At 45.5% G+C, this 27,490-nt stretch overlaps 3 protein-coding genes across 4 annotated transcripts in view; 1 reads left to right on the forward strand and 2 right to left on the reverse strand.

Annotated features, from left to right (window-relative positions):
• Positions 1-18,988, reverse strand: part of KBTBD3 (kelch repeat and BTB domain containing 3) — a 108,845-nt gene extending 89,857 nt beyond the window's left edge. Inside the window, exon 1 of one of the 2 annotated variants that reach the window (XM_063951562.1) lies at positions 18,821-18,988. The gene's annotated coding sequence lies outside the window, so the exon portion shown is untranslated. Of the gene's footprint in view, positions 1-6,271; positions 6,401-18,820 lie in introns of those variants that run through there. The other variant, XM_063951563.1, reaches the window with a different exon arrangement.
• Positions 560-5,439, reverse strand: LOC135001191 (uncharacterized). Its single transcript, XM_063951564.1, has 2 exons — positions 4,247-5,439; positions 560-1,566 (listed from the first exon to the last, which is right to left on the reverse strand). Exons 1-2 carry the CDS (start codon positions 4,974-4,976, stop codon positions 824-826), a joined length of 1,473 nt encoding a protein of 490 aa, XP_063807634.1. The 5' UTR covers positions 4,977-5,439; the 3' UTR covers positions 560-823.
• Positions 18,989-19,030: 42 nt separating the features above from the next.
• Positions 19,031-27,490, forward strand: part of AASDHPPT (aminoadipate-semialdehyde dehydrogenase-phosphopantetheinyl transferase) — a 128,005-nt gene continuing 119,545 nt past the window's right edge. Inside the window, exon 1 of the mRNA XM_063951568.1 lies at positions 19,031-19,159. Coding sequence (XP_063807638.1) covers positions 19,154-19,159 — 6 coding nt within the window. The 5' untranslated portion in view covers positions 19,031-19,153. The remainder of the gene's footprint in view (positions 19,160-27,490) is intronic.

Here is a 27,490-nt window from a genome sequence, read left to right on the forward strand (position 1 = left end):
CCACTGTGTTCCAAAACCAGGGTCATACCTGGGCCTTTTGTGTAAAAGGGGTATAAGTGTGTCCCAAGGACTGGATTTAAGAAGCACTGCCCTAGACTTTAAATTCCCACGTGCAAAGCCCTCCTCCCTCTCTGTTCTCTCCAGTGTGCGCACACTCAGCGAGTCTGATCCTTTCTGCCTTTCCTTCCCAGGGTACTGGGTCATTGAGTGCTGATGTTATTCATAATCTTTCAGTTGTCTTATATCACCGTTTGATTTGTGCTGTCTATTTGAACCTTTTTATAGCACATTGATGTTTATTTTGTGATTGTCCCTGTACAGCACTAGGGACACTTGGTGACACCATATAAATAAAAACGTATTATTCCTGGGGTGCTGTCTGTGACACTGCAGGTGATGTGTTGACCCATGATCACACCACAACCAGCTATATGAAAGCAGGTATACAGTACTTCACACCAGGCGCACAGGGATTTAAATCTAGGGTCATACGAAACATTCACAATAGTAAAAACTACTTCTATATTGTAAATCAAAAGTCATCTTCTTTGTAATGTAATTCTCATAAATTCAGTAACATTTATTAAACATTCACAGCAATACATTGCAGCCTTGTGTTATTAACAAATAAACTATTTTCACCAAATGCCTTTTAATGATTACATAGAGTCCAAAAAGAGACTATGCATACTGTAGTTATACAGCTGAAAGGAGAACAAAAAAATCTCTTTGCACATAACCTACAGTATTTAGTTATTAAACGAGCAGTATACTGGAACACAAAAAAATAATCTATTTGGGTAAATTAACTTTCCAGCATCATTCAATATACTTCTGTATCATCTGTAGTAGGGAGGAATCCTGCATCCGATATGCACACCAAGGATGAAGAGGTTATACGCACATCCCTGGACTGAGGAGCCGTGGCGAATGTAGCAGTAGTTACAGAGGAACCTCTCAGTGAGGACGCCCGTTCCTTCTTCCCAGGTCTCCGCGGTCCGTCACTCCATAGAATGCGCTCAGCTTGCTGCTGGTTCACCAACAGCTGTATGCTTTCAGCAACGGCACCGATTTTGTTATTCATCTGGTGCAGTATGCGGTTCCTTTGGTTCTCTGCCTTTAGCATATTCTTAGCGATAAGATTATTTTTAGCGATGCTGTCAGTGAGCTGGTTAATGTCCAAGTGCAGGACATTTAAATTGTGTATTATGCCCTTGCGATACAGCCACTGTGTGGCTTTCAGGATCTTCAGCTGTTTAGAAGGTGGTTGGGCAGAAGGAGTGGGAGTGGCTGGAGAAGGATGCGGTGAACGTTGTCCTCTCGTGAATTTAGATCTTCTTAATAGTCCATGATGTGGGGCTGTGGGCCCAGGGAGTAGGGTCCTAGACTCAACAGTGTACGTAGGGCAGCGATCTGGCAGCATGTGCCATTGTTCTTCTAGGAGATCTCCGAGGTGTAATGGTGCATGTACTGGTCCAGACTCAGAGTTATACTGCAGCTTAGAGTCTGATGAGGGATTTCTGGTCAGTGGCAACTCTTGTTCATCATGTTGTGAACACAAAGGACCTTTAAAAGGAGATACAAGAAAATAAAACCTCCATGCAGTAAAGTTGTTCTAAACAAATATTTATGAACACGTAGTCTATGAATTTACTACAAACCAGTGACACCACTGAGGAACTGAATTGAGTCACTGGATCATTTATGTCTGACAGTTTAAGAGTATTATAAACCAGAATTATCCTTTTCAAAAAGACCATCCCCATTTAAGGGTACCATTATCAACCACTTACCTCCACCCATGGAGGAACTGGCCATCTGGCAAATGCCAGAAGGACAGACTACCTAATAGGCTGGTCAAAAGCCTGACCGAGCAGCTCCGCCTCCCAGTGCTCTGCTTGGACAGCATGCCAAGACGGGGTGTGCCATGAGAACATGCCCCTCTTACCTGTGCGCACAAAGAATGCCGGGGCTATTCTTGGCCCCAGTCCATCCCTGCTTCCACCAAATTCCATTGCCTGCTATACTGGAACTGTGCTGGTGGCAAGGAATAATGGTGGAGATGTTTCAAACCTAGAGTTGCGTAGAGATGTAACCAACAGTAACCGATCATTTTATAGAAAGTACTTGATAAATGCTAGCTAATCTTTAGGTTTGATACATTACTCTCAATATACTGGTCACTGAGGAGACTTATACCGCTTTTACACCAACTTAAGCGGGTCGCAGCCGGGAGCCCTGACACGGGAGCTACATGGCTGCGACCCGCGTCTGCCCCCATTTAGACCGGGTTGGTGACGTTGCCGGTGATGCAACAGGAGCGGCGGTTGGAGATCACATGACCCGGACTATTCCAACTCGACCCTTTTACACCAGCCAGCAATATGGGTTATGCACGCTCATGTGCAATAACCAGTGTTACTAGCTGGTGGTGTAAAAGGGGTATAAAATACCTGCAATAATAGGTCATTAATCACTGGTAATGCATGCCTAAGTAGAAGGGTCAAAAGCACTATGTTTACCAGAATTGTGACCTTCAGGGGTGTGTGGCGTAAGAGGAGGCTGGTCATTTTATGTAGAGCTTTTTGTCACTTGCCTGACCCCATCAATTTTGGAAAAGCCCCATTATCAATATTTTGTGTTATTGAAGATCATGATCCTTTAAAAAACCATCAGTTGTGTGCTATTTCCAGACACAAGGAGAGATGTATCAAGCCTTGGAGAAAGATAAGAGTGGCATAGTTGTCATTTCAAAGACTGGAGGAACAGAAGCTTATGTGCACAACTTCTCCACTTTCTCTCCAAGAGGGAGATTTATCAAAGCTTGGAGAGAGAAAAAGTTGCGCGAGATTAAGGGGTTGATGCATCAAGCAAAGGGAAAAAAAAAAAAGTAGAGAAATGGAGCAGCGGAGAATAGCTCATAGCAACCAATAAGCTTTGAGGTAGCATTCAAATACATTCTATAAAAATGATACACAACTGCTGATAGGTTGCTGTAGGCAACGTTTCCACTGACTCACTTTGTCACTGCTTGATACATCAACCCCGAAGTACCAATCAGCTCCTAACTGTCATATTCCAAACAAAGTCAGTAATATGGCAGTTAGAAGCCAATTGGTTGGTAATTTATCTCTCTACACTCTAAGTTTTGTTAATTTCCCCCCAAAGCTACAGGATTCATTTCCACATCCCCCCCAGACTGCAACATTTACTATCTTGCAGTTTGGAGGCATAGATCAAACTACAGGCACTGTGTGGCAATTTGTGACACTTCGGTATCAAAGTTTGCGTGCATTTTTAAAAAAATACACTCTGGATGGGACTTGCTCTGAAACCCCTGTGGAACCCCCCACCCCCTATTGACTAATTAAGCAATTTGAAGACTCCAATTAGCTTAATTACTCAGCTTCTGAGAGTTGTCTTCATCCAGATCGTAACAGGCTCGTCTTCTGCAGCAGCGGGTATGTGCCAGACCCCGGTGACCCCGTTTCCAAACAGCCACCTCAACTCCCTGCATCCCCCTTCTCCTCCGCAGTGATGGAGGGGGAGATGACTGGGAGCCGCGGAGACCACCGGACTGGCCAACACACAGGTGTTTTTCTTACCAGGCAGGGATTTTGTCTGCAAAAACCCGCAACCAGTTTTAATTGGTTACCACAGATACTGGGAGTGCATATACCCTCAGTATTCCAAAATTGGTCATGAGGTCCCCAAAGTTTTTTGCAGTCAACACCTTGCACCAGATTGGATAACCTCCCCCTTAAATTGCATACATACATTTTTTTTTTCTTGACTGCCCAGATCAAACAATCCACATGCTGTTAAAATGTATACCCACTCGGGCTCGCTTTGCTTGCCACACTTCGGGCAAGGTGGTTCACAGTGCCTGCTACAGGTTACTATTTCCAACAGTAGTCCACGTGGATAGTAAAATCTAGCAATGTTAGTAAAACATGTAAAAAAATCCAAACATGTTTTAGACCATTGTCCTGTCCAACTTAAGCACTATGGTGTCAACTTATTGTCTACCTAGACACAGTCTAGCATCTGGATACCACCCATGAGATACTATTACTTTATTGCTAAATCTTGCTTCAGTTCACCAAGGTAATAGAATGCAAGTACAGACTAGTGTAAGGTACAGTCTCATGAGTATTACTCAACCCCCATAGCTATAGGAGGCAGGAGTACTTTGATTAAATAGATAACCAGTACACTAAAAGCATGAAACGTTTGAGACACTTACCATCATCCAGGAGCGGTTCAAGAGGTTGGTTAGAATCATAAAACTCTATGCCATCAATGACTTCAGCCGGCAGAACTTTTTTAAGCTCCTCCTCATACTTGGTGTAGTAAACATCTCTGGTAAAAAGTCCATCTTTATTACGGACTGTACGTTTCTCCAGATTTAGTTTAGTTCTCAGCTGACGCTTTATGTCATTGAACCGTTTCTTACAGTGGTTGACAAACCGCTGTCGTTTTCCCACCCGGTTTACAGCATCACAGATTTCTTCCCACATCTGGGTCCTCCAGAGTAAGGGCATCCTGGGTTTCCGTCTGCCTAATAACTGCTCATAAACTGGCACTAGCTTAGAAATAAGGACCATGTTCTCCGCAATGGAGAATCGGAAGTTTCGTTGGCGAATTTTACCGTGGGTATTTAACACTGCAGGAGGTTTAGGCTCTGCTTTGGCTTCTTGTTTGGTCTGATGGGGTCTCTGTAGTCTTCCATTTTGTCTTACCACTTTCTCATTATCCCACCCATAAACACTGATCTGTCCATGGTTTTTCTTCATATTCCTAACACGCCACTTGTATCTCTCTCCTCTTCTCTCACGCTGAGAGCATGGTTGTGTTACACACCCAAAACTCGAACGGTCTGAGTTTTGAGTGTTCACAGGATTCCTTGAGTTAACAACCATCCTTGAACTCAAGGCTCTTCCATTGCCTCTTCTCCTCCTTCTTTGTCCTCTCATCTTTTCACAAACAGCAGGACTGCAGCCTCAGACACTGAAAGTATTTAAAGGTTCTCCCTTCCAGAGCCCAGCTGTGTTAATGACACTGATTATATGAGTCGCATGTGTAGGGATAAACTGCATGAAATCGTCTCTGGTCTCAGAATAAAGGCCTCCAAACACCAGCAATTAGAAAAAAAAATTGCAGATCCAGAGATTTTTTCCCAGATTTAAAGATTCCCCATCCAAAAATCTGCTCCCATACATTAAATATATTTTTCATTGATTTGCAGATCATTTTCAGCAAATACAGATCTGCCAATTTGTAAGACTCATCAGTTTAGTAGAAACGGTCTGCAGATCTGCTGATTGTTACCATACACTAGCAATCTACAGCCCCAATTGATCTGTGAAATCCAACATTTTAGACAACCGGATTTAACAATCCCAATCAAATTGTGGTTGGAATCTGCTATCTCATACATTGCAGATTGATTGATTTACGCAATCGTCTACAAAATGCCAAATTGCCACAATTGATTGCTAATGTATGGTAACTGTGGTACACGCAGTGATATAATGCATACTTGCCTACCTGACCCTCTCCATGAGGGAGAAAATGCTCTGTTCCTGGACTCTCCTGGTAATGTATGATTGCCATCACCTGTGGTAAGCTAGTTAATTGATAAGAAAGGTGTTTCACCACAGGTGTTGGCAATCATACATTACCAGGAAAGTCCAGGAACAGAGCATTTTCTTCCTCATGGAGAGGGTCAGGTAGGCAAGTATGATATAATGATCCTCTTGTAAATGAAATAGTAAGGGGGGAAAAATGACAAAATGTAGTTTTAAACAATTAAGAAAAGCGAAGCAAAAAAATAATAAATACAAATAAAGCTTTAGACCTGTGGATCTCGATTATGTTCCACCTGCGTATCCCCTGGCAGCTCATCTGCGGAATTTGTATTCCCAACATTTGCAAAACAAAACATTTGTAATGAATACAATTGCTATAAGATAAAATGATCAGGTGCCGCTGTAATATAAAAGCAATGAATGTGCTATAAATAAAAAGGAATTACACAATATAATAGAACAGAATGAATTCTACATATATATTTATCACATAGCCTGCTACAAGTTAAGAAAATAAAAATGACAAAACTACAGTCACACAAATGCTTTCTTAATATTTAGTAAAACCATTTTATTTTCTAACCACTATAGCGATAGACTTTATTTTTGTAACTTTATTGTTAACATTTCATGTATCAAACCTTAGAGAGAAATAAAGTGAAGAGAGATAAATTACTAACCTATGTGCTTCTGCCATTTTCCAGGCTATGGGGTCTATGTACTAAGGCGTGGAGAGAGCTAAAGTGGACAGAGAGAAAGTGGGAGATATACTAAGCAGTGATAAAAGTGGAGAAGTGAGCCAGTGGAGAAGCTGCCCATGACAACCAATCAGCTGCTCTGTATACTTTTATAGTATGCAAATTATAAATGTTACGTCAATGCTGATTGGTTGTCATGGGCAACTTCTCCACTGGCTCACTTCTCCACTTTTATCACTGCTTAGTACATCTTCCCAAAAGTACCAGCCAACCAGCTCCTAACTGTCATTTTTCAAACACAGCCTGTAACATCACAGTTAGGAGCTGGTTGGACGGTGCTTTATCTCTCTCCAAGACCCCTTTTTTGGAAAATGACAGGAGCAAGTGATTTGTACTTTCTCTATCTCCAAGTTTGTTACATCTCCCCCACAGTTTCATGCACTATCAAAGGCTGATGTCAGTCACAAGGTCTGACATTAGGGGGCGCTGTGTCAGAAATTATCTGGATTTTACCGAATACACACAGTGGACCAGATTTATCAAGCCTTGGAGAGTGATAAATTGCACTCTGATAAAGTACCAACCAATCAGCTCATGACTGTCATTTTTCAAACACAGCCTGTAACAGAGCAGTTAGAAGCTGATTGGCTTAATACTTTATTACAGTGCAATTTATCACTCTCTAAGGTTTGATAACTCTGGGGCATTGCCTTTTATGCAGGAAACGAAACACCAATGTCTTTATATTTTCCTGCCCGTTATCAGGATCCCACTGTGAAGCATTATCACCTGGATGTCCCCTGCCCCACCATTACAGAAGGTTTATTGCAAAACCTGAATGTCACAGCAAGTAACCCCAAGGATACTAAAACCCCAGATCCAAGGGTGTAGCTACCATAGGTGCAGGCAGTGCAGCTGCTATGGGGCCCAGAGCTGAGAGGGGCCCATCTTCCCTGTCATAGTTACATGTGTTATATACAAGGGCGTAGCTACCATAGGTGCAGGGAGTGCAGCTGCTATGGGGCCCAGAGCTGAGAGGGGCCCATCTTCCCTGTCATAGTTACATGGGTTATATACAAGGGCATACCCTCCAACTGTACCTTTTTAACAGGTACAGTACCTTTTTTATGGTCTGTACCGATTTTTGGCTCTCCAAACTTCCATTGAAAGTATAGGAAAAGGGGTGTGGCCATGCCCCTTTTCTAATTTGTACCGATTTTTATGTGTAAAATGTTGGAGGGTATGCAAGGGCATAAGCTACCATAGGTGCAGGGAGTGCAGCTGCTATGGGGCCCAGAGCTGAGAGGGGACCACCTTCCCTGTCACAGTTACATGTGTTATATACATTTTTCGCCATTGGGTGGTACGTAGGGATCCTTCCAAACTTTTTCCTTGGGAACCGGAATATATCTAGGTCATACTTGCCTACCTGACCCTCTGCATGAGGGAGAAAATGCTCTGTTCCTGGACTTTCCTGGTAATGTATGATTGCCATCACCTGTGGTGAAATGCCTTTCTTATCAATTAACTAGCTCACCACAGGTGATGGCAATCATACATTACCAGGAAAGTCCAGGAACAGAGCATTTTCTCCCTCATGGAGAGGGTCAGGTAGGCAAGTATGATCTAGGTATGCCCCTTGACTTGCTCATTGTAGTGTGGTATAAAATGAACTGGAGGGCATTTTAATGTTATATAATATGAACCGGGGCACTGTAATGAGGCACAATATGAATGGGGAGCACTATATATCATAATGTGAATTGGGGGGTACTGTGCGGCATAATGTGTACTTGCGGCTCTGAAATGTGACATAGGGTGAACTTAATCACTACTGCCATTCATAAAAGAAACTAGGGCACTACTATGGGGCATAACATTAAATAAGGCTCTACTATGGTTCAGAAAATAAACTAGGGCACTATTATAGGGCATAAAATGCAAACTGCTGCGGAGAGGTGTCTCTCTAGAACAGGCATTCCCAACCGCGTTCCTCAAGGTACACCAACAGTGCAGGTTTTAGTGATATCCAGGCTGCAGCACAGATGGTTAAATCAAAATAACTGAGCTACTAATTAAGTCACCTGTGTTCAAGCCTGGATATCACTAAAACCAGGACTGTTAGTGTGCCTTGGTTGGGAAACACTGCTCTAGAAGCATACTTGCCTACCTGACCCTCTCCATGAGGGAGAAAATGCTCTGTTCCTGGACTTTCCTGGTAATGTATGATTGCCATCACCTGTGGTGAGCTAGTTAATTGATAAGAAAGGTGTTTCACCACAGGTGATGGCAATCATACATTACCAGGAAAGTCCAGGAACAGAGAGCATTTTCTCCCTCATGGAGAGGGTCAGGTAGGCAAGTATGTCTAGAAGCATTGGGGGGCCATTCAAAATGTTGCTATGGGGCCAACAAAGTTCTGGCTACACCCCTTCCCAGGTTGATAACTGCTGCTCTAATACATACCTCCCAACATGACCCTATCCAGGAGGGACAAAATGCTCTGCTTCTGGACTTTTCTCTAAATGTATGATTGCCAGCACCTGTTTGGAACAGCTTAAGGATAAGAAAGGTGTTTCACTACAGGTGACGGCAATCACAATTTAAGAGGGAAGTCCAGGAGCAGATCATTCTGTCCCTCCTGGAGAGGGTTATGTTGGGAGGTATGCTGATCGATACTATTACCCAAGGCAGCTAAACTGCTGCTCTAGACAGAATTTGTTTTTTTTGTTTTTTGGCACATTGGTGGTCATTCCGAGTTGATCGCTAGCTGCATTTGTTCACAGCGCAGCGATCCGGCTAAAAAAAGGTAGTTCTGCGCATGCGTATGCGGCGCAATGTGCACGCGCGTCATATGGGCACAACGAACGATGTAGTTTTGCACAGGGTCTAGCGAAGCATTTCAGTCGCACTGGTGGCCGCAGAGTGTTTGACATGAAGTGGGCGTTTCTGGGTGTCAACTGACTGTTTTCAGGGAGTGTTCAGAAAAACGCAGGCGTGCCAGGAAAAACGCAGGCTTGGCTGGGTGAACGCAGGGCGGTTTTGTGACGTCAAAACAGGAACTGAACAGTCTGAAGTGATCGCAAGCGCTGAGTAGGTTTTGAGCTACTCTGAAACTGCACAAAAAAACTTTGTAGCCGCTCTGCGATACATTCGTTCGCACTTCTGCTAAGCTAAAATACACTCCCAGTTGGCGGCGGCATAACGTTTGCACAGCTGCTACAAACTGCTAGCGAGCGAACAACTCGGAATGAGGGCCTTTGTTCTTTCTGCAGATTTAACTGAAAAGAGACCTGGACAATCTTGCTAGTGACATACGGTACACCATTTGCACTCTCTACTGCAAAACTTAATGGGGGACACTGTTCTTGTATCCCGGCCCTTGGGCTGCTTTTCAGCTAATTATATGTACACCTGTGATCTTTCCACAGAGCTGGTTTGTGTGAATGGGGGAAAGTTGAAAAAGTGGACAGGGACTCGGCCCAAGATTTAAGGTTTTAGGAGTGTTACAGTCTCAGGACTTGTAATCAATATCTTAGGACAACTCTGTCCAGAGTCCCTCCATGTTTATACTGAAAGTGACCCTCTGTAGCCCAAGTACAATAAGACTACAGTACATTTACACAGATGCATACCTCCCAACTGTCCCGTTTTTCGCAGGACAGTCCCATTTTTTTGGGACTGTCCTAGCTGAGGGCCACAGTGTGCCGCGGTGGGGGGCAGTTGGGAGGCTCCTGTCACTCGCTGCAGCGGTTAATAGATGCTGTGCGCATGAGAACAGCGTCTATTCACGGGAGACAGAGTGCTGGGAATGCCACCTCAGTGACGTAAAACGGGGGCGAGGTCTTTTCTATAGGCCACGCCCCTTTCAGCCACGGCCCATGGGAGTCCTGCTTCCCTGTCTTCCAATGTTGGAAGGTATGCAGATGGTTTAGTTGGTGGTACAGAACAATGACGCAAACATGCTCCAACTTGCTCCCTGCACACCTGAGACCAGCCTCATAACTTCCATGTTTGTGGATTTTTTAGGGTTCACGGATACTAAAAATAGGATTTTAATTACCTACCGGTAAATCCTTTTCTCGTAGTCCGTAGGGGATACTGGGATTCCATTTAGTACCATGGGGGTATAGACGGGTCCACTAGGAACCTTTGGCACTTTAAGAATTTGATAGTGTGCACTGGCTCCTCCCTCTATGCCCTCCTACCAGACTCAGTCTAGGAAACTGTGCCCGAGGAGACGGACATACTTTGAGAGAAGGATAGATAAGGAAAGTGGTGAGATTACAAACTAGCACACACAGAACAAGATGAAAGCCATGCTAACCAAACTTGAAAACAGGAACAGCAACAACTGAACCACACAACTTAACTGAACCAAGTAACAGTGCAGGAAGAACGAAGCACCGGGCTGGCGCCCAGTATCCCCTACGGACTATGAGAAAAGGATTTACCAGTAGATAATTAAAATCTTATTTTCTCTTACGTCCAAGGGGATACTGGTATTCCATTTAGTAACTGATGGACCAAACTGAAGGTCCTCAGAGGCCAAAGTATCAAACCTGTCAAACTTTGCAAACATGTTCGAACCAGACCAAGTAGCTGCTTGGCAGAGCTGTAAAGCCGAGACACCCTGGGCAGCCGCCCAAAAAGAACCCACCGAGCTAGTAGAGTGGGCCTGTACAGATTTTGGCACCAGCAAGCTTGCCGTGGAATAAGCACGCTGGATAGTGAGCCTGATCCAGGATGCAATGGACTGCTTTGAAGCCGGACACCCGATTTTATTGGGATCATTGAGAACGAACAGCAAGTCGGATATCCTGTGACGAGCTGTTCTCTTTACATACACTTTCAAAGTCCTCACAACATCCACAGACTTTGAAGTAGCCAATGTGTCCATAATAGCCGGAACCACAATAGGTTGGTTGATGTGAAACGCGGATACCACCTTAGGAAGAAATTGCTGATGAGCTCTGTCCTCATGGAAAATTAAGTAGGGACAATTGTGAGACAACGCCCCTAGCTCCGACACACGTCTTGCTGAAGCCAAGGCCAACAGTGTGACGGTCTTCCACGTAAGGTACTTTACGTCATCCTCCTGTAATGGTTCAAACCAGTCCGATTGGAGGACCTGCAGCACCAAATTGAGATCCCAAGGTGCCGTGGGAGGCACAAAGGGAGGTTGTAAGTGCAGAACACCTTTCAAGAACGTCTGGACCTCAGGGAGAGAAGCTAATTGTTTCTAAAAGAAAATAGAGAAGGCCAAAATCTGGACTTTTATGGAGCCTAGACTGCAGAAAAAGCAGGAAACGTCCCAGATGAAATTCCACCGCAGAATATTGTCTGCTCTCACACCAAAATACATACTTCTTCCAGATACGGTGGTAATGTTTAGACTTTACCCCCTTCCTGGCTTGGATCATAGTCAGGAAGACATTGTCAGGAATCCCTCTCCTGTCTAGAATCAGCCGTTCAACTTCCATGCCATTAAACGTAGCCACGGTAAGTCTTGATAGGCAAATGGGCCCTGTTGCAGAAGATCCTCGCGAAGAGGTAGAGGCCACGGATCTTCGATCCGCATCTCGAGAAGATCCGCATACCAGGCCCTTCGCGGCCAGTCCAGAGCAATGAGGATTGCTTGAACCTTTTCCCTTTTTATTCTCTTTAGAATTCTTGGGATCAGAGAAAGTGGAGGAAACACGTACACCAGCTGGTAGACCCACAGAGTTGTCAGAGCTCTACCACCACTGCTTGTGGGTCTCTCGACCTGGAACAATACCGCTTGAGCTTCTTGTTGAGTCGAGAGGCCATCATGTCAATCTGTGGATATCCCCACCGACGTGTCAACCACAGGAACACCTCCGGGTGAAGGCCCCACTCCCCCGGGTGTAGGTCGTGCCTGCTGAGGAAGTCTGCTTCCCAGTTGTAAACTCCCGGAATGAAGACCGCTGACAATGGCACGGCGTGTTTTTCCGCCCAGAGGAGAATTCTTGACACCTCTGACATTGCTGCTCTACTTTTCATTCCGCCCTGTCGATTTATGTACGTTACCACCATCACATTGTCCGAATGGACTTGAATGGCCTGATTCCGAAGTAGAGATGAGGCCTGCAGAAGGCGTTGTAGATAGCCCTGAGTTCCAGGATCTTTATTGAAAGGACGACTTCCTGACTTGACCATCTTCCTTGAAACTGCACCCCTTGGGTGACTGCTCACCAACCTCTAAGTCTTGCGTCTGTGGTTAGCAGAATCCATTTCTGAATCCCGAACCTCCGACCCTCGACGAGGTGAGAAGTCTGTAGCCACCACAGAAGGGAGATCCTGGCTTTGGCGACAGATGGATCCTCTGGTGCATGTGAAGATGTGATCTGGACCATTTGTCCAATAGATCTAGCTGGAAGGGCCTCGCATGAAACCTTCTGTACTGAAGCGCCTCGTAAGAGGCCACCATTTTCCCCAGAAGGTGAATGCACAGATGCACCGAGATTCAGGTTGGCTTCAAGACAGCCTGAACCATCGACTGGATTACCATAGCCTTCTCCAAGGGATGGAACATTCTCTGGGACTCTGTGTCCAGTATCATTCCCAGGAAAAGAAGCCTTTGCGTCGGTTCCAGGTGAGATTTTGGTAGGTTCAGAATCCACCCGTGATCCAGGAGTAGTCTGGTTGAGAGGCCAATGCTGTCCAACAACCACTCCCTGGACGGTGACTTTATCAGAAAATCTTCAAGGTACGGAATTATGTTCACTCCCTGCGGAGTAGAAACATCATCTCTGCCATCACTTTGGTGAATACCCTCTGTACCGTAGAGAGACCAAATGGCAGGGCCTGGAACTGGTAGTGACAGTCCTGCAGTGCAAACCGTAGATAAGCCTGATGAGGCGGCCAGATCGGAATGTGAAGGTACGCATCCTTAATATCCAGAGACACTAGGAATTCCCCCTCCTCCAGGGAGCTGCAGAAGGAAGATATGTGGACTTACCCGCAGTAGCTTTGGAGATCCATTTGTCTAGATCATCTCCAAATAAGGCATCTCCCGTGAAGCATAGACCTTCCACGCCCTTCCTGGAGTCCGCGTCAGTAGTCCACTAGCATAGCCATAAGCCCCTGTGTGCTGACACTGCCATAGCAGTGGTGCGTGCATTAAGCAAGCCTATTTCTTTTATGGCTTCCACCATAAAGTTCCCAGAGTACTGTATATGTTGCAGGAGTAAAATAATCTCCCATTAAGGTAACCCCTCAATTAGGTTACCCGACCATGTGGTAATGGCTTTTGAAATCCACCTACATGCTATAGTGGGTCTTTGGGCCACCCCAGCAGCTGTATACAAGGATTTGAGTGTGGTCTCAATTTTACGATCAGCCGTGTCTTTCAGGGATGCTGCACCTGGGACAGACAATACAATTTTTCGTGACAGCCTGGATACTGATAGTAACATAGTATCTAAGGTTGAAAAAAGACAATTGTCCATCGAGTTCAACCTATTTGTGGTCTCCTATGCACAATTATTTTGTTTAAATTTTGACTGAAGTTGATGACTGCCGTTACATTTTACACCTCTTTTTTATAATAACCATAGTGCGTGACTATGCCCCGTAACCCTGGATATCCTTATCCATTAGGAATTTATCTAACCCATTCTTAAAGGTGTTGACTGAGTTGGCCATTACAACTCCCTCAGGCAGGGAATTCCAAACACGTAACGTCCTTACCGTAAAAAAGCCTTTACGCCGTATTGTGCGGAATCTCCTCTCCTCTAACCTGAGCGAGTGTCCACGAGTTCTCTGTGTTGATCTAACCAAAAACAGGTCCTGCGCAAGATCTGTATATTGTCCCCTTATATATTTGTAAATGTTGATCATGTCCCCTCTTAATCTCCTCTTTTCCAGTGTAAACATGCCTAGTCTTGCAAGCCTTTCCTCGTATTCCAGCATCTCCATACCCTTAATTAGTTTGGTAGCCCGCCTTTGAACCTTTTCTAGCTCCAGGATGCATCAACTATCGGTGGATTTTCCCATTTTTTCCTATCCTCGGGAGGAAAAGGAAAAGATGATAGCAACCTTTTAGGGATTTGAAATTTCCTATCATGATTAACACACGATTCTTCAAACAGGGTATTTAGTTTCTTTGACACAGGAAAAGTGGCTGAGGATTTCTTTTTTTATATTAAAATAAGATTCCTAAGTCTCCTCTGTTACCTTATCAGGGATATGCAGAACTTCTCTGATAGCCTCTATGAGAGCCTCTATTCCCTGTGACAGAGTAGCCTCCCCCACCTCTGAATCCACCTCTCCCTCCTTCACGTCTGACCCTTTATCATCAGAGTCAGACTGCAGGATATGGGCCAAAGTACGCTTTTCAGACAAATGGCAGGGGACTGAGACGCTAGTTTGGGTACTGAGTGTCTTTTCATAAACCCAGTCATAGATTGTTTAGTATTGCGTCTCTTTCTCATTGCGGAACAATTTAGTAGAAATATTGGAAATCATTCTCCTAATGGAGTCCAGCCATGCTGGCTCTGCCCCACTAGCCTAGGAAGGTACACCACACTGAGTACACACTAGTGAAGCCCCTGGAGAAGAGGAACACTGTGCCTTACATGAAACACACTCTCTGCCTGACATACTGTAACAGTGACAGCACACACACACACACACACACACACACACACACACAGGAAAAGGTTAAATGCACAATTAACCCATAAAGAGCCCTTCCAGGGAGACACAGAGAAAGTATGGCGCCTGCACACAGCGCCGTTACCATTAATTTCAAGCTTAGCCGGGTCGCAGTCTAAGTACCTAGATTAGGGACTTAGGGGGTCATTAATGCTCGGGTACAACCCATCAAGCTGTGCTGTGTAAACGGGAGCTGGGTAGCATCAACCCGGCTCCCATTCACAGTGTATGGACGGGCGCTGACGTCACCAACCCGGCAATATGCTGGGTTGGAATCAGCGGTGGGAAAGGGGCCTGAGGCGGGTAACGCCCGGAAAGCTCCCATGTGCGACTCGCCCAGTGGTGCAAGTAGAAAAAATGTCTTATAGGTAATCAGCTGCCGGTCCGCAAGTTCTGATTGGCTAGCAAACCGGTGCCTTATTGAGATTGACCCCGCCGCCGCCGCTGGAGAGTGAGACGGTGAGACCGGGCATCACAGAGAATTGAGGGGCAGGAGAGGCGCTGCGCTCTCCTCCCCTCACACAGAAGCCAGCGGGATGCAGTATGGTGGACGGCCCGGCAGTACGGCATACCGGCTGGGAATTCCTTACCGGTACGCCGTACTGCACCGTACCGCCATACTTGCTGGACCCGCCTAATTTGGTATAGAAGAGGTATTACAACCTTAATTTTTAGGGCTCTCTGTGTTGTGGCTTTAAGAACACCTATCATAGGTGTCATTTTAACGCACGTACAGTATGAGACTTGGGATCAATTCAGAGTGCTGCAATTTTCTGACATTACACTGAATAGGAAAGAGCTGCCACACAAGAACTGTTCAGCTGCCAAAGTTTGTCAAAGAAAGCGTTTATTCCATTGAGAGTCTCGTGGTTAACCTGTATGGAAATATTACAGCTTTAAAAAACACCAACTTAAAAGCCACAAAGAAAATGCCTTTTCAATGCTGCTGCAACATAGTTTAAAGGTCATATTAGAGGCAAGCGATGTTGCAGCAGAATTTCACGTGAATCAAATGTAGCTGCAGAACAGGGGTGAGAGGTTCTGGCGAAGCAATCTTTGTGCTTTCTCCAGTTCTGCGTAACTGACGCATTGGGGGTGATTCCGAGTTGTTTGCTCGCTAGCTGCTTTTAGCAGCATTGCACACGCTAGGCTGCCGCCTACTGGGAGTGTATCTTAGCATAGCAGAATTGCTAACGAAAGCTTCGCTAATTTTCTCGTAACGATTACACCGCAGTTTCTGAGTAGCTCCAGACTTACTCAGCCATTGCGACCAGCTCAGTCCTTTTCGTTCCTGGTTTGACGTCACAAAACACCCAGCGTTTGCCCAACCACTCCCTCGTTTCTCCAGCTACTCCTGCGTTTTGCAACTCGAACGCCTGCGTTTTTCCGCACACTCCCATAAAACGGCCAGTTTCCTCCCAGAAACACCCACTTCCTGTCAATCACACTACGATCAGCACAGCGATGAAAAAGCTTTGTTATGCCGTGAGTAAAATACCTAACTTTTGTGTAAAATAACTAAGCGCATGCGCTCTGCGAACCTTGCGCATGCGCAGTAAGCGACTAATCGGAATGACCCCCATTGTGCTGAATTTATCGTTCATACAGAGAGCTGAAACAATGGTATCAATTCAATCTGCTAAAAATTAGATTTTCTGAATATCACTGATTACTGGAGCACTCACAGTGACTGGTTCACAAGACTTAATGAGCGTTTAGTATGAATTCTCTCGAGCACTGTTGCTGGTATGTCGACATTAGGGGCTGACCCAAGGTTTTTAATGCTATTCGTCTGGGACCAATAATATTTAGAGTAGTTTGCTTATAACTTATTGTGGGACAGATATGTCAAAGCATCTAAAGTTATATGGGCAGATGTACAAAGCCTTCAGCCAATCAGGTCCTAAGACAGCCTGTAACAGGAGCTGATTGGTTGGTAGCTGATCTCTCTTCACTTTATCCAAATTCCGCTGTGTCATCTCCATGGTTTTAACGAAAACTTTTTTATTATTATTTATGGCTGTGTACATATAGATATAAATTTTCCATATGAATTCACATTGTATTAGATAGTAAATACCTATTTTACTCTGCATGTGTATCATAATGTCGACATTTAACATGTAGACACCAGAATGGTGACATAACGTTTTTTTGCATATTTTACCCACAACCCTAAAAATAACACAAAAATGTAATGTCAACATTCTGGCCTCAATTATGTTAAATGTTGACATTATAAACATGTCAACATTTTAAATATGTCAACATTTGTGAATGTTTACTTTTTTTGTTGACCTTATGTCTATGTCGACATTCTGACCGTATCCCAGGGAAACTGTGACACGTATGGCTGCTGTGTGATATTCTCATACATTATAAAAAATGCGCATTGAAATGATTCCAGATTAACTTACTGTAAAAGACCTTTTAATAATGTACCAAAGAGCTATATAGGGCAGTATTCAATTCTTTCCGCCCCCTTCCATACCCATTCTGTTTCTGCGGTATTCAATTCTTTCCACCCCCTTCCAAACCAGTTCTGTTTCTGCGGTATTCAATTCTTTCCATCCCCTTCCACACCCGTTCTGTTTCTGTGGTATTCAATTCTTTCCACCCCCTTCCACACCCGTTCTGTTTCTGCGGTATTCAATTCTTTCCACCCCCTTCCAAACCAGTTCTGTTTCTGCGGTATTCAATTCTTTCCATCCCCTTCCACATCCGTTGTTTCTGTGGTATTCAATTCTTTCTACCCCCTTCCACACCCGTTCTATTTCTGTGGTATTCAATTCTTTCCGCCTCTTCCACACCCGTTCTGTTTCTGCGGTATTCAATTCTTTCTACACCCTTCCACACCCGTTCTGTTTCTGCTGACGGGCGTGGTATCATCATTTCAGATCGCTACTCCCGGGGTAGCGAGGCACCCTAACCCTTAACGCAGCTAAACCTGATTACTATGGGCGCAATATGCGCGATAACGGGGATCACTTTAGAAAGGAGATTTTGCGTGATATATCATTTGAATACCCCTCTAGAGTCCCATCCAACAACTTATTGATTATGTGGTTTCATTCCTTACTGACTGACCATCAAAAATCTCTGCTACTGCCAATAATTTATTGCAGGAACTATTTCTGTATCTCGGTATTGACCATCAGGGATGCGGTCAAGATCCCGACGGACGGCGGGATCCCGGCGGTCGAAATACCGACGCCGGAATCCCGACCGGCACAATCCCGACATATTCTCCCTCCGTGGGTGTCCACGACACCCATAGAGGGAGAATAAATTAATGCGTTCCGCTCGCCACCCCTGCCGGGATTGTGTGGTCGGGATTCTGGCGTCGGCATTTCGACCGCCGGGATCCCGTCCAGCGGGATTTAGTACTGATCCCGACCATCATTATTGTGATATTGACTGTCCCTATTTTTTGTTCCCAATTCCTGTACCAATACGTCACTGGTTAGGTAAGGGCTAGTTACTCTTTCTACTGTAGTAATTAAGAAGATTCTATACAGGAATATTCACAGGTATCTATGTACAAACAGCTAGCACATCACAAGTACAATGACAGGCTACACATACAGCCAGAGCAGACAATCAGAACTTCTATCATAGATTGCTATCTCTTATAGTTTTTAAATCACATGTATAATATTATCAATATAGCTGTATATGATTTCCTAACAAGGACTGCATGCATGCAGAGGGTAGCTGGTGAGAGACAATATATGATGGGCACCCAAGGCACAGTGTACATGGGGATAGTGCTGTATGGGGTAATCGCAGCTCTGGCTCCCCAGCCTGGATCCTCATTATCACACAGCCGCAGTAATACAGGGGTAGAGTTACCTGTGTGGGTGGCGGCGGAGGGTAGAGCCTCAGTACTCCGCTACTTCTCCTGTCACGCTGATAACTACTGCTACAATGTATCACTCTCCTGGCATCCAATCAGGACGCGCGTTACAGCTGGCGGCTATGCCGTAGTGTTATCCTGACTCCTATTGGTTGTACATTCTAGCTTCTGCGATTGGCGGATAATTTACTGGCAGGACAGTACTGTACACACAGCGCACAGCAGCCAGTGTAATAAGCAGCTGTATAACCATGGCAGGTCCTGGCTGTGCCTGCTGCAGAGAGGGAGACAGCTCACTGGCATTATAATGAAGGGGAAATAACTGATGAATGGGGGTAAGGCTGTGTGTTGTAGCTATTATACCCTGTCCTTCTGAAGCCAGTCCAAATTCACATTTATGTGCTTAGCGGTATCCGGTCGACAAGACTTACGTCGACAGTGTCTAGGTCGACTACTATTGGTCAACAGTAAGTAGGTCGACTAATATATTGTTATACGTGTTCTAGGTCGACATGACAAACGGTCGACATGAGTTTTTAACTTTTTTTATTTTTTGAACTTTTTCATACTTTACAATCTACGTGGACTACAATTGGGAACGGTAACCTGTGCCGAATGCAGCGGTAGCGGAGCGAGGCACCTTGCACGATCGCTCGCCATGCGAGGGGACACGGTGCACTAATTGGGGCTTCCTGTCACTTTACAAAGAAAACGACACCCAAAAAAGTGAAAAAACTCATGTCGACCTAGTACATGTTGACATAGAGTCCATGTCGACCTAGAACCCATGTCGACCTACTTATTGTCGACCAATAGTGGTCGACCTAGACACTGTCAACCTAACTCTTGTCGTCCCTCCATACCACACGCGCCTGCCAGCACTTCCAAAAACGGGCGTATCGCCCCCTCCCCCCATCTTTGGGGAGTACCGAGGCCATGGTCTACGTCTTTCCTGGATTCGTTTACGGAGCTGCGGTGGCCAATCTGCGTAACCTGAAGGTATCTCATCTGGCTGATGGTGTTGCAGAATCAGCGCTCGCTCTCCACTAGTTCTGTTCCCACTGGGTTGGTGGCGTGGACCCACAAACCGAGTGGGAATTAGGGTGGGTGTCGGTACACTGCCCGTCGGCAAAATCGCGGCGGTCGGTATTCCAGCGTTGGTTTCCTGAATGCTGGGATCCCGACCGCTGGCATTTTGACTGCACCCACTATAGGGCTGTCCCAGAGATGCATTGCTGGTATATTAGAAAGCATGAACATAATGACATAGTGTAGCAGATTGGTTGTTTTGTTTAAACATCTTTGTATTGTAAAAACAAATACAAAAAAAATGTACACACCAGAATATTTGTCATTCTCATCAGGCCCTGTCTCATCAGAGCCTGAAGTCTAAATTCAGTGACACACCTATATATACTAGTTTCCATTTTTGACAGAAGCCAATTACACTACCAGTTTTTGGGCTGTGCGTAGAAACCTGGATGCCTGGGACAATCCCACATAAGAAACGTGAAAACATACAAACTCCACACCCATGAGGCCAGTTGTTAGAAATTAAAGTAACCCCAACTGCCGTGGGTCGGCAGTGATAACCAGTGTGCCACCATGATGTCCATAATTTGTGTTTGGGATCTTAATAACGGATAAAGGGGGTCATTCCGAGTTGATCGCTAGCTGAAATTGTTCGCTGCGCAGGGATGATGCAAAAAAAGGGCACTTCTGCGCATGCGTATTCGGCGCAATGCGCACGTGCGACGTACTTTCACAATGGCCGATGCAGTTTCACACAAGGTCTAACGAAGCTTTTCAGTCGCACTGCTGGCCGCAGAGTGATTGACATGAAGTGGGCGTTTCTGGGTGTCAACTGACCGTTTTCAGGGAGTGTTCGAGAAAACGCAGGCGTGCCAGGAAAAACGCAGGCGTGGCTGGGCGAAAGCAGGGTGTGTTTGTGACGTCATATCCGGAACTGAACAGTCTGAAGTGATCGCAAGCTAGGAGTAGGTCTGGAGCTACTCTAAAACTGCACAATTTTTTTTGTAGTCGCTCTGCGATCCTTTCATTCGCACTTCTGCTAAGCTAAAATACACTCCCAGAGGGCGGCAGCTTAGCGTTTGCACGACTGCTAAAAACTGCTAGCGAGCGATCAACTCGGAATGACCCCCGATGTGTAACGGATGGTGTAAAGGTTAGCATTACTGCCTCACAGCACTGATGTCATGGGTTCGATTCCCACCATGGCCCTAACTGTGTGGAGTTTGTATATTCTCCCCGTACTTGCGTGGGTTTCCTCTGGGTACTCCGGTTTCTTCCCACAATCCAAAAGTATACTGGTAGGTTAACTGGATCCCAACAAAAATTATCCCTAGTATGAATTTGTCTGTGTGTACATGTGATAGGGAATATAGATTGTAAGCTCCACTGGGGCAGGGACTGATGTGAATGGGCAAATATTCTCTGTACAGCGCTGCAGAATATGTGTGCGCTATATAAATAACTGGTAATAAATAAATGTAATGTATGAGAAAATACCTTTTGATAAGAATGATAATTAAATACAATATTTTCAATATAGATTTATATTACATACATCAGAACCAGGTTATGGGAGGGCACCGGGGACAAGTTCCATAGGCCCCCCTCTCTCCAGCTGCGTTGGGGCTGTAATGCCGGTGGTTGGGAGACCGGAGGTCAGCATACCAACACCGGGATCCCGGATGCAGAATGCCGGCAGGGGGGGAGGGCGAACGCAATGGAGCCCCTTGCCGGCTTGCTGCGCTCGTCACGCAGCAGGTTCTATTCACACTCTATGGGTGTCGTGGACACCCACGAGTGGGAATAGCCCATGCTAGCCGGCATTGTCAGCAGTCCATATTCCGGTGTCAGTATCCTTACCGCCGGCAAATCAACTGCATCCCCTCCAGATAGAGCACTTCTTGTCTGTCCACTACTGCTGGTTGCTGTATAGCAGTGCAGCGCCAATGGGACATCATGCAGGGAGAGTGGTGACTGCTGCAGCTAAGCAACTGCAGTCTCTATGGATCATCCGCAGCCCAGCAAATGCTGGACATTCGGCAGATGTATTAACCTGGAGAAGGCATAAGGAAGTGATAAACCAGTGATATGTGCAAGGTGATAATGGCAGCAGCCAATCAGATTATAACTGTTAATTTACATATTGGAGCTGATTGGCTGGTGCCTTTATCACCTTGCACATATCACTGGTTTATCACTTCCTTATGCCTCCTCCAGGTTAATACATCTGCCCCTCAATCCGGCCCTGACAACCGTATGTCCAGTACATAAAATATTGTCTAACAATCTGTTTACTCTTTAGATCACACAAAATATATTTAGTACTATAATTATTATAGACTTAGGAGCGCAATAATATTTAGTACATTTTTAATCAATAAAATTACATACATATAAATATAAAACAGACAAGCTGCTACAATAATTCACAGTTGTTCCGTCAATTTTTCACTAAAGATTAACTGCTGTGTAATTATTATCCACACTATATAAACAATATTAAAATTGCATTCTTGAAGTAATAAATGTCCACCAATTTTAATTGACTTTTATTGACTTTTAAAATTAAAATTGGACATTTATTACTTCAAGAATGCAATTTTAATATTGTTTATATAGTGTGGATAATAATTACACAGCAGTTAATCTTTAGTGAAAAATTGACGGAACACTGTGAATTATTGTAGCAGCTTGTCTGTTTTATATTTATATGTATGTAATTTTATTGATTAAAAATGTACTAAATATTTTTGCGCTCCTAAGTCTATAATAATTATAGTACTAAATATATTTTGTGTGGTTTAAGGGTAATACTCCAGATTACCTAGTAGGAGCTGCAGGATAAAAAGATTGATCATCAATTGTATTTAAAAAAAAATATTATTCAGGTGTTATTATATTTATTGCGCCTGATCAGAATTCAGAGCTAACACTCTCTGTATTAGTTAATTGTACGCTTTAGATCAGGGCTGGCCAAACCGGTCCTCGAGATCTACCAACAGTTCATGTTTTCCAGGCCTCCTGGAGATCTGTAGAATTGTCAGTTAGGAATGAATGCAGCACATCTTAATAATACCCCTTTTCCACTAGCTCAAAAAACACGGGTAAATGCACGGGGGCGCGCATTTACCCGTGTTTTTGGCAAGTGGAAAAGGGTAAACCCGGATCAAGTGACCCGTGAATCCTACCCGGCTATTTACCTGGGTAGGACACGGGAATGATCCGGGTAGGGTGTAGTGTAAACGGGAGCCGTGTCGATGCGACACGGCTCCCGTTTACACTGTATGGATGGGCGGCGCTGGGAGATCATGTGATCTCCCTGCGCCGCCCCTGCCGTGTAGCTAGAAGCGTCACCAACCCGGCATATGCCGGGTTGTGACTGCTAATGGGAAAGGGACCGAGCACGGGTCGCAGCAGGGGGCAGCTCCCGTGTCAGGCTCCCGGCTGCGACCCGTGCTCGTAGGTGTAAAAGGGGTATTAGTAATGACTACACCTGTGCACCAGCTAGGTGGTCTGGAAAATGTGAACTGTTGGTAGATCTCGAGGACTGGTTTGGCCAGCCCTGCTTTAGATCATAGGTTCTCAAACTCGGTCCTCAGGACCCCACACAGTGCATGTTTTGCAGGTAACCCAGCAGGTGCACAGGTGTATTAATTACTCACTGACACATTTTAAAAGGTCCACAGGTGGAGCTAATTATTTCACTTGTGATTCTGTGAGGAGACCTGCAAAACATGCACTGTGTGGGGGTACTGAGGACCGAGTTTGAGAACCTGTGCTTTAGATCACTGGGGGTCATTCTGAGTTGATCGCTCGCTAGCAGTTTTTAGCAGCCATGCAAACGCATTGTCACCACCCACTGGGAGTGTATTTTCGCTTTGCAGAAGTGCGAACGCCTGTGCAGCAGAACGCCTGCAAAATCTTTTTGTGCAAAACAAGACCAGCCCTGTAGTTACTCTTTGTGTGCGTTGATTCTAACGACGGAGGGACGGCTTTTGACGTCACCCACCCGCCCAGCGAACGCCCAGCCATGCCTGCGTTTTTTCAGGCTCGCCTGCGTTTTGTCAAACACTCCCTGAAAAGGTCAGTTGCCACCCAGAAACGCCCATTTCATGTCAATCTTCCTGCGTTCGGCCGCGCGACAGGAATGTTCGTTAGACTCTGTGTAATCCCATGATGCTTATTGTACCTGTACAACGCGCCTGCGCATTGCGGTGCATACGCATGCGCAGATATGCCGATTTTTAGCCTGATCGCTGCGCTGCGAACAACGGCAGCTAGCGATCAACTCGGAATGACCCCCTCTATGCATTGTAGAGCACATTCTCGTGACCAATGTAAACTTCAGAGCCAGCTGTACAATATAAGCCTGGAACATTTAATGCAGATACCGATTGCAATACTTTACAGACCCCATCCTGAGATCTCTGGTGGTCACCATAAAAACTGTTTCCAATTTTTGGTAGGTACTGTAGAGTACGTACAACAATCTGTTGTGGCCACTATCAGTGCTGCCAGTGGGCGGGTACGGCGTATCCTTAAGAATTTAGCCGTGGGTACGCCGTACCCACTCCGCCAGGCTGCCGCTCACTGTGACTGTGCTGACTGAGTTGCCACTGTGAGCGGGTACCGCTGCTGCCGCTGTCGCATCGGCACCTCCCCATCCAGCTGGGAAGGGTGCGCAGAGGATCCTGAGGGCTGGCTAAGCGCGTGAGGCTTGAGCAGCGCCGCAGCGGCAAGTCGGCAACTTGCTGGGTCAATCAAGGGGAGCCGCACCGCATTAGGAGCAGTCACTGAAGCCAAGCACATCATCTCTTGGAGGGGACGGGGAGCAGCCTGAGAGATGATGTAAGATGGTGTAAGTTTCTAGTATATTGTATATCTGGCACTGTGGGGGCAATGTATATCTGGCACTGTGGGGGCATTGTATATCTGGCACATGGGGGCAATGTATATCTGGCACTGTGGGGGCATTGTATATCTGGCACTGTGGGGGCAATGTATATCTGGCACTGTGGGGGCATTGTATATCTGGCACATGGGGGCAATGTATATCTGGCACTGTGGGGGCATTGTATATCTGGCACATGGGGGCAATGTATATCTGGCACTGTGGGGGCATTGTATATCTGGCACTGTGGGGGCAATGTATATCTGGCACTGTGGGGGCATTGTATATCTGGCACATGGGGGCAATGTATATCTGGCACTGTGGGGGCATTGTATATCTGGCACATGGGGGCAATGTATATCTGGCACTGTGGGGGCATTGTATATCTGGCACATGGGGGCAATGTATATCTGGCACATGGGGGCAATGTATATCTGGCACATGGGGGCAATGTATATCTGGCACATGGGGGCAATGTATATCTGGCACTGTGATGCAATGTATATCTGGCACTGTGGGGGCAATGTATATCTGGCACGGTTGGGCATTGTATATCTGGCACTGTGGGGGCAATGTATATCTAGCACTGTGGGGGCATTGTATATCTGGCACAGTTGGGCATTGTATATCTGGCACTGTGCTGGCATTGTATATCTGGCACGGTGGAGCATTGTATATCTGGCATTGTGGGGGCAATGTATATCTAGCACTGTGGGGGCATTGTATATCTGGCACAGGGGGCAATGTATGTCTGGCACTGTGGGGCAATGTGTATCTGGAACAGTGGGGCATATGTGTATCTGGCACAGTGGGGCAATGTATATCTGTTACAGGTGGGCATTGTATATCTGGCACAGTGGGGCATTTGTGTATCTGGCACTGTGGTGGCAGTGTATAACTGGCACTGTGGGGCAACATGTATCTGGCACTATTGAGGTCCTATGTGTATCTGGTCCCCCCATATGTGTATCATGCCCCTATTTTCATTGGCCACGCCATTTTTTGACGCGCGTGCCTTTGGCGCACGCACACAGTACCTATAAGACATTTTTTATACTTGCACCACTGGCCACTATACAGTGGAGACACAGTCGGACTGGTCCACAGGGTACAAGGGAAACTCACGGTGGGCCCTGCTGCCTAATACTGTACTATCAGTATTTACCATGTATACACAATACTGTTCAAAAGTTTAAAGCAGGTGTGGAAAAATGCTGTAGAGTAAAAATGTTTTCAAAAATAGAAGTGTTAATAGTTTTTTTTTATAAATTAACAAAATGCAAAGTGAATGAACAGAAGAGAAATCTAAATCAAATAAATATTTGGTGTGACCACCCTTTGCCTTCAAAACAGCATAAATTCTTCTAGGTGCACTTGCACACAGTTTTTGAAGGAGCTCTGCAGGGAGGTTGTTCCAAACATCTTGGAAAACTGATCACAGACTCGATAATGTTGAGATCAGGATTCTGTGGGGGCCATATCATCTCTATCGGGACTCCTTGTTCTTTACGCTGAAGATAGTTCCTAATGTCATTGGCTGTATGTGTGGGGTCTTTGTCTTGATGCAGACTAAATTTGGAGCTGATCAGATGCCTCCCTGATGGTACTGCATGATGGATAAGTACCTGCCTGTATTTCTCGGCTTTGAAGCACAAAGAAACGGGCAATGTTGAGGACTATAGATGCAGTTATCTGCCAAGGAAACTTAGTGCAGATGAAAAACACATCATGCTTCCTTTCCTTTGAAATCGGAAGACGTCCAGCAGTGCCATCAGTTAAAAACTGGCAGAAACCAATAGTACCCAGGTACACCCATCTACTGTTCGGAGAAGTCTGTCCAGAAGTGGTCTTCATGGAAGAATTGCGGCTAAATAGCCATACCTTCGATGTGTAAACAAGGCCAAGCGACTCAACTATGCCCGAAAACATAGGAACGGAGGTGCAAAAAAATGGCAGCAAGTGCTCTAGACTGATTAGTCAAAATGTGAAAATATTTGGCTATAACAGAAGGCAGCTTGTTTGCCAAAGGGCTGGAGAGTGGTACAATAATGAGTGTCTGCAGGCAACAATGAAGCATGGTGGAGGTTCCTTGCAACTTTGGGGCTGTATTTCAGCAAATCTAAAGAGGACATAAGCTATTGGCACCTAGCCATAATTTCCTATTCACAGATGGCTGTCCTGGACTCCAGGAAAGTAGGCAAGAATAGGAAAGTTTCCTACAAGTCCATTGTCCAGGCAGTTTGATGACACGAACCACAGCACCTCGCACCTCCTACCACCTGGCTGCTCCCACTAGGAAGGGACAGTCTGCATATATGGCAAGTATGGATCTTGCTCCAGAAACCTAGCTTTCACAGTTCGGTACATTTCAAGGTTTGTCAGTCCCCATGGAAATCTATGGGGGCTGCATTTGTAATTGAAAACTGAGAAAGAGCAGCAGATATCTGATATATCTTGCCGTAACACATACTTCCTATTCCCCTGGAATGGCTCCCAAAAATCAGGTAGCGCTCCCAGCTGCCCAGGAGAGTGGGCATGTGTCCCGGAGCCTTCCACCACCTTAACCAGTAAAAGTGGATGGCCCGGGTGGCCGATGACACAATTCACGCTGAATCGCGTCATTGTGGCACCACCACTTCACAATGCCGGAAATTGTAGCAATGTGTAGTGGGGGGGGGGGGGGGGGGGCGAGGCCACAATGACTTTATTGTGTCATCACGCCTACCGGCCAGCCACCTTTCCT

This window comes from Pseudophryne corroboree, chromosome 2, assembly GCF_028390025.1.
Source record: "Pseudophryne corroboree isolate aPseCor3 chromosome 2, aPseCor3.hap2, whole genome shotgun sequence".
NCBI lineage: Eukaryota > Metazoa > Chordata > Amphibia > Anura > Myobatrachidae > Pseudophryne > Pseudophryne corroboree.

Bases quoted from the DNA above. Each gene is read 5' to 3' on its own strand.
- LOC135001191 (XM_063951564.1), bottom strand. From the start codon at position 4,976: ATGAGAGGACAAAGAAGGAGGAGAAGAGGCAATGGAAGAGCCTTGAGT. The intron at 1,567-4,246 runs GTAAGTGTCTCA...CTCCTTTTAAAG, and splicing joins TGAACCGCTCCTGGATGATG to GTCCTTTGTGTTCACAACAT.